This window comes from Thalia democratica, unplaced genomic scaffold (genome assembly GCF_965202585.1).
Source record: "Thalia democratica unplaced genomic scaffold, ktThaDemo2.hap1.1 HAP1_SCAFFOLD_1108, whole genome shotgun sequence".
In the NCBI taxonomy this organism is placed as follows: domain Eukaryota; kingdom Metazoa; phylum Chordata; class Thaliacea; order Salpida; family Salpidae; genus Thalia; species Thalia democratica.
This window is the reverse complement of record NW_028140024.1, coordinates 1-10,200: the sequence shown is the minus strand read 5'-3', so window position 1 is coordinate 10,200 and position 10,200 is coordinate 1. Positions and strand designations below refer to the sequence as shown.

General features: G+C 24.6%; 1 protein-coding gene across 1 annotated transcript; it reads left to right on the top strand.

Annotated features, from left to right (window-relative positions):
• Positions 1 to 2,374: 2,374 nt before the first annotated feature.
• LOC145847804 (neurexin-1a-like) lies at positions 2,375 to 9,085 on the top strand (the record flags this gene model as incomplete). Its single annotated transcript, XM_082953723.1, has 7 exons — positions 2,375 to 2,549; positions 2,630 to 2,764; positions 3,077 to 3,224; positions 3,621 to 3,768; positions 4,125 to 4,316; positions 4,538 to 4,660; positions 8,868 to 9,085. Coding segments are annotated over exons 1-7 (1,047 nt in total), but the record flags the coding sequence as incomplete, so codon positions are not given.
• Between the last annotated feature and the right edge of the window lie 1,115 nt (positions 9,086 to 10,200).

Below are 10,200 nucleotides of genomic sequence, written 5' to 3'. Positions count from 1 at the left end.
TAATTGCACAAAAAAGAAACAAGTTTTTCAAAATGCTTGCAAAATTCATTTTCATTTTCAGATTGCCATTTGCCAAAATGCACTTCTGCTCGTAAGTTAGGTTTTATTTCTTTTTGTTTTTATTTTTGTTGATCACGTCAGTCTTCTCTTGCTTGAAATCAAATTTAAGACTTGTTGCATGCTTTTCTTGTTGATATTTTAAACAATCAAACTTTGTATAAGTTTGATAACAAAAGTTTTGATTTTAATAAAATGCATTTGTTTTTTATAACCTTTTATTTCTAGAATAACTTTTGAAAACATAGTTCAATTGAGCTAAGTTAAATAATTATATTGCTTTAAATACTTTCGTATAATGATAGTTTTTAATTTTGTGGCTTAGTTAACAAATCTCATTGTTTGTTTTAATTTAAGTTTTAAAAGTTTAGTTTTCAAACTAAGAAATCTTAAGATGTCAAAAAAAAAATTATTTATTGTATTCGACAAAGTAAATTTATTTTGAACAAATTTCGAAATAAAAAACTTTAATTTATACTGTTTAAGCATATTTATTTAAATTATTTATTTATGTGTGTTTAAATTTTATTTAGTTTAGTTTATTGAAAGATAAAAAAAACGCTTTAAATATTTGGTCCTAAACCTGGTGCACGAAGAACCTTACGGTTATCGAGTCGCACACCACGGATACCTTTTAATGTATTGTCCAGGACATGTACATTTAAATGTAAATAATTACAACATGTATTTCAATTCTTATTTAATTTAAATAAAAGTTATAATAAAAAAATAGGTTAGAAAAATAATAGAAACATAGACTTGTATTCTACAGCAACTTTAGTAATACAAACATGTTAAGTTATGAAAAAGATTGTAGTATTATAATTAACACATAATTAACTTCAGTAAAATTATATTAACAGCCATAGAATAGTTAAAATTCATTTAACATGTTGTAAAATTTTTCTAATTGTACTGAAGAAAGATTCGTAACTAGTATAGCCTAAAAAATAAGTTTATAAATTAAAATAAATGTGTTTGAGTATCAACTGTGCTTTAAATCTAAAACGCAACTTAGTTCATTTGTTCAGTTACTTTTTTCTTCGAATTTTTTTTAGAAAACTTAATATTAATAAACTATATTATACTTTGTTAGTAGTAGTTATTAGATAAGACTGTTTTAATATTGTAAAGAAAAATAAATAAGAACAATAAGAAAAAAATTGTCTAAAATAAACTTTATGATGTTGAAAATTATTAATCTTAGTGATTTTAAGTATTGAAACTAAATTTACATTTTAAATAGCAGTCAATAAAGTTTGTCATGCTTTACTAGTTCCCGGTAAAATGTTATAAAACTTTCTCAGACTACTAATGATTAAAACCTGACAGACTAGCAGCAATCGATGATATCTAATTACATTTTATTAAAACCTAACTCACAAGCTTGACTAACTTAGCTAAACAACTCTCTTGAGTAAAGGGAAAATTATTTTTAAATTTTTCTGTTGAAAGCTGATCAATAAACTTAATGCTGATTTTATTTTTATCTTTAATTTTAAACGATTTAAACTTTTAGAAAAATTGTATTTTCCTCCTTATGTTTATATTTTTTCTGAACTAAAAATGTCTGTAAAGTCCCGTAAGTTATGTAAACTAACATTCAATTTTTTTTGTTATATGTGAACTAACTTTTATTAGAAAGCTTAGTTAAGTAAAGTTTTAATGTAAAGTTAGGTCAACTTCTTGTTGTTTTTTTTTTATTATTTACTAATGACCTTCTGTTTGTTTTTATATAATAAATATTTTTTAAATGAAATAGAAAAATTGTACTAGCACTTTCCATAAGGAATGCTTTAAAAAAAATTTTTATCTAATTGAATAAGATCTTTTTTTTTATCTTACAAACTACTAGTTTTAAGGAAGAAAGTATTGTCGTAAATAGTTTTTTTTAAATGTATTTTTTTCAACTTGCATAGTTTTTTAGATACAAAGATAAACATATAAATAATTAATAAAAGTTTAAACGTAATGATGCGTTGCTAGCTCTTCATTAAAGTTTTAAAAAGCTAAACTGTTTTAAAGTTTTTTTTAAATATAGGAGCAGGCCCGTCGTCTTTATTAGTTGGATCTAAACTTAATGATGGGCAATGGCATTCTATTAAACTTTCACGTCGCGATAAAACAGTTGAACTTTTTGTGGATCAAACAAAAAAAGACTGTTAGATTAACTTTGTTGAATTTGTTTAAAAGATATTTATAAAAACTTTATTCTTAACAAATCTCATTAACTGCTAATAACTTGTTTTTACAAAATATTATGACATGTAATATAACAATTTTGATCTGATGAAACTTACAAACCTGTTATAAAAATTTACAGTTATTATTTCGGGGGACCATAGCGTTCTTGCCTATGACCTAGTTCATCTTGGTAAGATTTATGATCCATATCTTACAAACAAAACAATGAAAAATCCTACTAGAGTTTATCAATCTTTTATTGGAAATATTGAAAACGTCAAATTTAACGAAGAATACTTGATAGATAAGTTAGTTTTATTAAGTAGTTAGTTTTTTTTTTTTTAACTTATATGTTATAGAAATTTCTTAGTTATTTTTTTTATTTCAGATGTCTATTGGATCAAAACTATAACTGTGAAAAAAATTGTTCCTACAGAGACTCATCAGAAAAAATAGTCGCTTTTCCAATCACATTTGCTAGATCAGAAAACTTTGTCTCTGTAAGACCGCGCTTGTTTAGAAGGTATATAAAATATATTTTGTTAAAAGCAAGAACTATACAATTTTAAATCTTAAACTAAGTTTCTTAAGAATTAAGTATCAAAGTTTAAAGCTTTTAAGCTTTAAATGTTGTATTAAACATTTATTAAACTAAAGTACTATGAAATTTGGTAAAACTTGTTGAGTAAGCAGTTGTAAGTAATGAAATTTCTTCTCACTTAAGTTACAGTACTATTTTTAAAACTTTAAATTGTTTTTTTTTAAACTTCTGAACTAGACTTTACATTTAAATCAGTACATAATAAAAAATTAAAATTTATATATGGGTTTTCAGAAACTCGATAACAATAAAGTTTACGATGAAGACTATAGTGAACGATGGAATAATTCTTTATCATACCAGTGAAAACAAGAACTTTCTTGCTGTAGAATTAATGCAGGGAAGCCTACATTTGTTTGTTAGTTCCGGAGGTGTTAAGCAGGTTTGTTATTTCTTTTCTTTTACTTGTTGTTTAATTAACTAACATTAGCAATATATTTTATTATTGCCTCTTAAAAATTCTTAAAAAATGTTAGCTTAATACATGTTATACGAGTTAAAAAAAAGTTTATACAAAATTAGAAAACTTGTAAAGTAAATAAATTGTTGGTTTATTTCATAAAATATATAAAATTTATTAAGGTTGTACCTATTTAGTTTCTGAATTATCACTATTTTTATGTTATGTTTAATCATTTTAAGAATGTTAAACTTTGCTGTATCAAAAAAAAACTCTAGTTCAAAGTATTTTTACTATTTAACAAGGGTGCTTTACTTAAAATTTAACTTTAAGGACCGTAGTTAAACAAGTTATTTATAATAATGAAAAATAATTCAGCCTCTAACATCATCACCTCCTGGATTAGTGAATGACAACAGATGGCATGACATAACTATAGTTCTGTATTCTACAGGGAAATTTAAATTAGATATAGATGGTAGTTCAACTGAATACGTAGATTCTCGTTTGTCTTGTCCAGAAATAGGTTAGTAGATAATAACTTAAGCTATTTTTTACGTTGTAAGCTAGAGTTTATTACAAGTTAGAATTAAACTAATAAAAAAATAAACTTAAGTTTTAAAAACATTTTAGTTTTTTACTTTTAAACTACAATTAAAATATAGTTGAAAAGTTTAGTACTAAATGTATAAAATGTATAAGTGTAAAAAAAAACAAAAAAAATATTTGAGAACTTTTTTGAATTTGATTTGAGGATTACTGTTTTTAGTAAGCTAAATCGTTTGTTTAATATATTAAGTTGTTTTTGTAATTTTCTTAATTCAATTAAAGAATACTTAAATCCTCACCATAAAGTTTCTTTTTTCAATTGTAAAAATTTAGGATTGCTCTATATTGGAGGAGTAAAACAAGAAATATTTCGTAACAATTTGTTACCAACAAGTTTGTACTCAAGAAACGGATATGAAGGTTGTATGGCATCAATTGTTATCGAGGATAAAGTGTACGATTTAATGGCTCTTGATCCACAAATAATAAATCGTCCTGATAAAAGCTTTAAACGAGGCTGTAATGGTTATTGCTTGTATTTTTTGTAGATATTGTAAATATTTATGATTTTCTTATGTTGTTCAAAGTGTTTTAATGATTTTTAATTCTATACTGTGCTGCCACTACTTTAAAAACTGTTAGACTAGTACGTAAAAGTTTGTAAACAATGCTTTTTAGTTTAGTTTGAGACGATAGCATAGTCATAGTATTTAAAACCAAAGTATTAAAAAGTAAGTAACTTTTAGGACCGAGTCGTAGCCCTCAGTCTCAATGTCAGTGCAAAAATGGCGGAACTTGCATTAACAGATGGACTGGATTTAAGTGTGATTGTAGTTTAACCTTTTATGCTGGAAATATGTGTGAAAGACGTAAGTTATTTTTAAGTTCTATTCTATTGTGTCCCATAATAGTAGTAGTAGTAGTAGAAGTACACTTAGTTTAGAGTTTACTATCGTTAAATCTTAGCTGTGCTAGATATACATTATTTTAGTACAACAGCTAAGTAAATGTGTCAAAATAGTATACAAATTATTTTATAAATTCAAGAGAACATTCTACTTACTTTAACTTACCAAAATAAACTCACCAAAGAAATAAACAACCATAAGTTTTATTATAAATGTATGTTACTATTTTTGCTGAAATAAACTCAAACTTCTAGCATTACTTATCGTTACTAGAATCACAAGTATAAATTAATAGCATGTAATTATAGTTCTGCGTTGTCCTTTGAAAAACTTAATAAACTAACGAACTCTTTAAATGAATTTAAATCAAGCTCATATAACTCATATTTATGGTATATAAAACTAAGATAAACCTTTTAAAAAAGTATTTGAATTATTATTTCATTTAAAAATAAATACAAAGTTATTTTACAAGGTACTTAAATATATCTAAAGCTTAAAATCTCTTTAAAGTGCTTTTAAAAACTTATTAATTTTTTTCATGTTTTGAATAATGTAGACTTAGTAACGAAGTTTAAAATATTTTCCAGTTTTTAACATTAATAATAAGTATTTTATAACCTTTTCATAATATAAATTTTTAAATTTTTAAATCTCCTTACAAACTAAAGTTGTTTAAGTTTGTTAATTAAAAATATGTATATATATTTTAATTTAATTTAAAATCTTATATAACAAACATTTTATTAACTACTACAATAACTGTTGTATTTACTAGACATATTGAAAGGAAATTTGACTGGTAAGGAAATTCATGTTTAATGTTTTATTTTGTTACTCTCACTAATACTGCATGAAAAACTTCAAAAGTTTATTTAGAGTGTTTGTGTGATGCTTTTTCAAGATTTCAGATAAAGTTCTAAGTAGCAAATACTACAAATTATTTTTTTTTTTATGTTTTAAACAAAAACTTCTTACCAAAGCAGGTATACATAAATATAGTTTAAACAAAATTAATACAATTTATGTTAAAATTAATATTTTGAAAATACCAAAATAGTTGAAATTATTATTAAGTTTTAGAGTCTTTTTACAATTATAAAAATCAATTTACTAGGTTTTTTAGAAATATACCTTATTTTAATTCATATACAAAGTTATTTAATCTTAAACTAAAAGTTATCTAAAAAGTTAAGAACTAAAAGCTTGTTCATACAAATGTACTTAAACATTACTGACTTGTTAATATTTCTTCTATTGACAATAGTAGTTTAAAAAAAAGTTTCCAATTTGGTTTTGCAAAAAATTATAACAATTAAAATAAAAATATATAATAAGAGAAACAAACTATTTATGATAAAAGTCTTGTTTATATTATTTTAAAGTTCCGTATATAACAAATGCAAAAGCTAAATGAAAAAATAAATAAAACTTGTGCTAACTATACTTCTGAATTAAATTAGATAAATGTTGTACATTGAATTTGTCTACGTTTTTAATGAAACAGTATACATATAAGAATTTATATAAACATGTATATATATTTTTTTTAATTTGTGTATTTGTATCTTAGATGTTATTCGGCTGCAATTCATAAATAAGTATTAAAAAATTTATTCGGAGACTTTATAAATTAAGGTTCTTATTCTAGCAGCTCTAAAAATTATATGTTTTGCGTGTTTATTTGTAGTTATTAGACACATAACAAGTTAAGTATAAGAAATTAAAGTATTTACAACAGAAAGATTTAAAAGTATAACAAACTGTGACAAATATGTTTTGCATGACTAAATTTTATGTAGAACTAACGTCTCTAAGTAACCCAGGGTTTCCTAAATAAAGGAACTAAATTGCTTTTCAAATTAAACTAGTAAAACTTTTCCTTTATTGAGTGTTCTTTTAGCAAAATAATTTAACTCGTTTAACATCCTGTAAAATTATTATAATTTAAATTTTGGTACTATTGTTACATTTAAACATTTATTTCTTATACTGGTAAACAGTTTAAATAGTTGAAAAATAGTTGTTATTTTCTAAAATCAACTACAAAAATTTTTTTGTTGCATATAACAAACCGGCAAAATAAATACACTTAAATACCCTAAATTTACAAAACTTTAAAATTTATTCAAAATGGTGTTAATCAAAACTATAATTTAAATTACATTTACTTAATTCTTTTTTACAACAAATGCCTATTCTTTAAGTGAAAACAAACAACAAAGTTTATATGTAGTATCTTATGGAGTATTTTAAGCTTTTTCTTAGAAAATAATAAATAATAAACTTAGTTTGAACATTAAGTTTTTTGTTCCTACCAATGCAAAAAACAGCAACAATTAAAAATAGCACTCTTTTTTCCCATTTAATATTTATTGCTCATCTGCCAACTAATAATACTCAAAAATTAGCGATATCGCCTACTTTGGGAAACCCTGAAAAAGTTGGTAAGTCTTATATTGATGTTCTACGTAGACCTCATTTGTATAGTATGAGTATTTAGTTTTGTAATTTTGTTTAAGTTTAGATGTATAGAAAAACAAACTGAACTTATATCTAACCCTATATTTTTTGTAGTAAAATTATAAATTGCAAGTTTTTTTTCTCGAGGAGAACAGTAAAGCTTAACTTAAATATAAATATTATTTTAAGAGTTTAAAACACTTTTGATAAAACTTTAATTTGAAATATGGTATAACAAAATTTTAAGCAAAATACAAACTTTTATAGTACTAATCTTACGAGTGTGAAGTTAGCTTGAACAAATCTTAAAAAAATGTCAAAAATTTGGATCTAATTATTTTCCTTATCTTAGTAGATAATTAAAAACTTTTTTTTTATTCTAGAGAACGGTCCTTTGTCTAAAAACTATTCTTAATAATATGTTTTTAAACGGCTATAAATTTTTTTTTACTAATTGTCAATATTTTGTAAAATTTGGCCTTAATTGGGTTTTTTTATGAATTTTCTTATTTTATGAGTTTGAGTTCATAATTCATAAAATTCATAAAAAAACCCAATTAAGGCCAAATTGTACAAAATATTGACAGTTAGTAAAAAAAAAAATTATAGCCGTTTAAATACATATTATTAAGAAGGTTTAAAAAATATTTTTTTTTTTTTTCACTCAAACTCAAAAAATAAAAAAGAAATAAAAAAAACCCAATTTTTCTAAGGGGCTCCACACAAATAACGAAACCCCAGTCCAAAAGATATATTTTTAGATTTTAGACTAAGGACCGTTCTCTAGAATAAAAAAGTTTTTAATTAGCTACTAAGATATGGAAAATAATTGGATCAAAAATTTGGACATTTTTTAAAAATTTATTCAAGCTAACTTCACACTCGTACTAATCTTTCATTAATATATTCGTTGTATAAGAATTTTATAAATTAATAAGTAATAACAAACTATTTATTACAAACAAAAATAGTTTTGAATTTTTTTTAATAAGACTACTAAGAATTATTTTCATTGGTAACAAATCTTAAACAGCAATAAAAATTCATTAAACAAAACAAAATCCTTATACATAGATTTTATGCTAGTTTAAGCAAATTTTTCCAAAGCTATAATTGTAATTTGTTTTTAGTCTTTTTTATGTATTTAAATAGGTATTATTTAATCTAAACTGAGTTATATGTAGTTTTACTTATAGTTTTGTATTATTATTATCAAATACACATTAACAGTTTATGGCATTTAGTGTACAAACGTTTTTTTAAGAGTGAAATATATTAAACGTTATCATTTCTAAAACGTTAATACTTATTTAGTTAATGCATTGATATATAAATAGTTTAAAACTTATATACTTAGTAGAACTAACAGTTTAAAAGACTCAAATTTTAGCTCAGTTTAGGTAATAGTCATTTTTAAAATAAACAATCTTATTTGGTCACACATTATATTTTTTATTTGTTAGTATACTAAATATAAACAAAAATACCACTTCTTGTTTTCATTAAACTAGCGAAAATAAGTAACTATTCTAAAAATTTTAAAATATTTTTAACAGTTTTAGTAAGAGAGTGTATATAAAACTTCAGACTTTGATAATTTTTGTTTTTTTTTACTATAAACATATATTTTAAAGGTAATTTTAAACTAAGAAAGCAACTAGAGTTATTTAAGTTTTGCAAAAAGCATCACTACCAACCCATGCAGATGGTCCTGCCTGTTTGTTTGGTTCCAATCTTGGGTCCTCCCAAAACAAAGGCAGGCCGCTTGGCGGTGTACTCGTGTATACATGGGAAGGTACTTTACCGAGCACGAGAGGCGACTTGCTAAGCTTAACTTTTCAAACCACGACTAAAGATGCAACACTGATCCAAGTCAGAGGAGAGAGTCCCCAGTCGATTGCGGATTACTTGAAATTAATAATTGTAAGTCGGAGCAGATACAATCATGTACGGAGGGCACGGACTATTTTGTGTTAAAAATTTACAAGACTTTGAGCTCAATGCTTGACCGATCAAGTGGTTGATCGCAAAGTCTTGTTGTTTTTAAATCTAGCATGATATATGTTGTGTTTTTGTATTGTCTATTACTTTTAATAGTTTATATTTAATCGTTGAAGAACTGTTAACTCTTAGTTCTTTAAAATCTTTAAAAACTTTTTGTTTAAATACAGTTGTTAAAAGAAGCTCAAAATCATCCCAAAATCTCGAAAAGTTGTTTTCATCAACTCCTGTTATATTTTCGGGTAAAACTAACTGTTCATCAAATGTTGGCGGTGTGATTGTTTCAAGTCTTGCCCAAAAAAATCCAGGCTCTAGCAATAAAAGGTATAGAAGTAAAAGACGTGACTACCTTAAAGTCGAGTTTACAAGCTACAAAAGTTCCAATATGTGTTTGGTATATGTAAGAAGTGCATCTAGTGAAAAGTTTCTGAAGCTTTCAATAGTGAGCAAGTTTCTTTGATAGCTGCTATTTTGGCGTGTGGCTGAGCTGTGCAATTGTTGTGTTTTCATGCTGCGCGGCTGATAATTCGCTTCGTTGTAGTCTATAGCAGTTTTAATATATCATTTAAAGCAAAGTCGTTGTACAATCTACCGCAATTCATGTAATGCTGCTCAGTTGATTGATCATTTTAGACACCTGCAAAATAAAATTTAACATTACTCTAACTAAATGGTGAATTTTGTTGCTCGCAGTCCTTCGACATATCAGATACCTTTAGAAGATCGGTCAGTACTAAGTTCTAGAAAGATTACTGGTGGAATTGTTTAGTCTGAAACATTTTTTTTTACAACTGCTTGTAAAATTATCAAATCTTAAAAATTCCATTATTTTTTTTTTTTTTGCTATAGCCTTCATTTTTCGATTAAAACGAAACATTTTTATCGAATTTAAATCAAAATAATTTTTAGTAAAGCAGTCTAAACTTAAGACAAAGACAGTTTTAATAGAAAAATATACAGTGATTCATAAACAAGAGAGTTAGCAGTACAAGACAATATTGAAAAATAGAGGTTTTTTACAGATTATAAATTCTGAA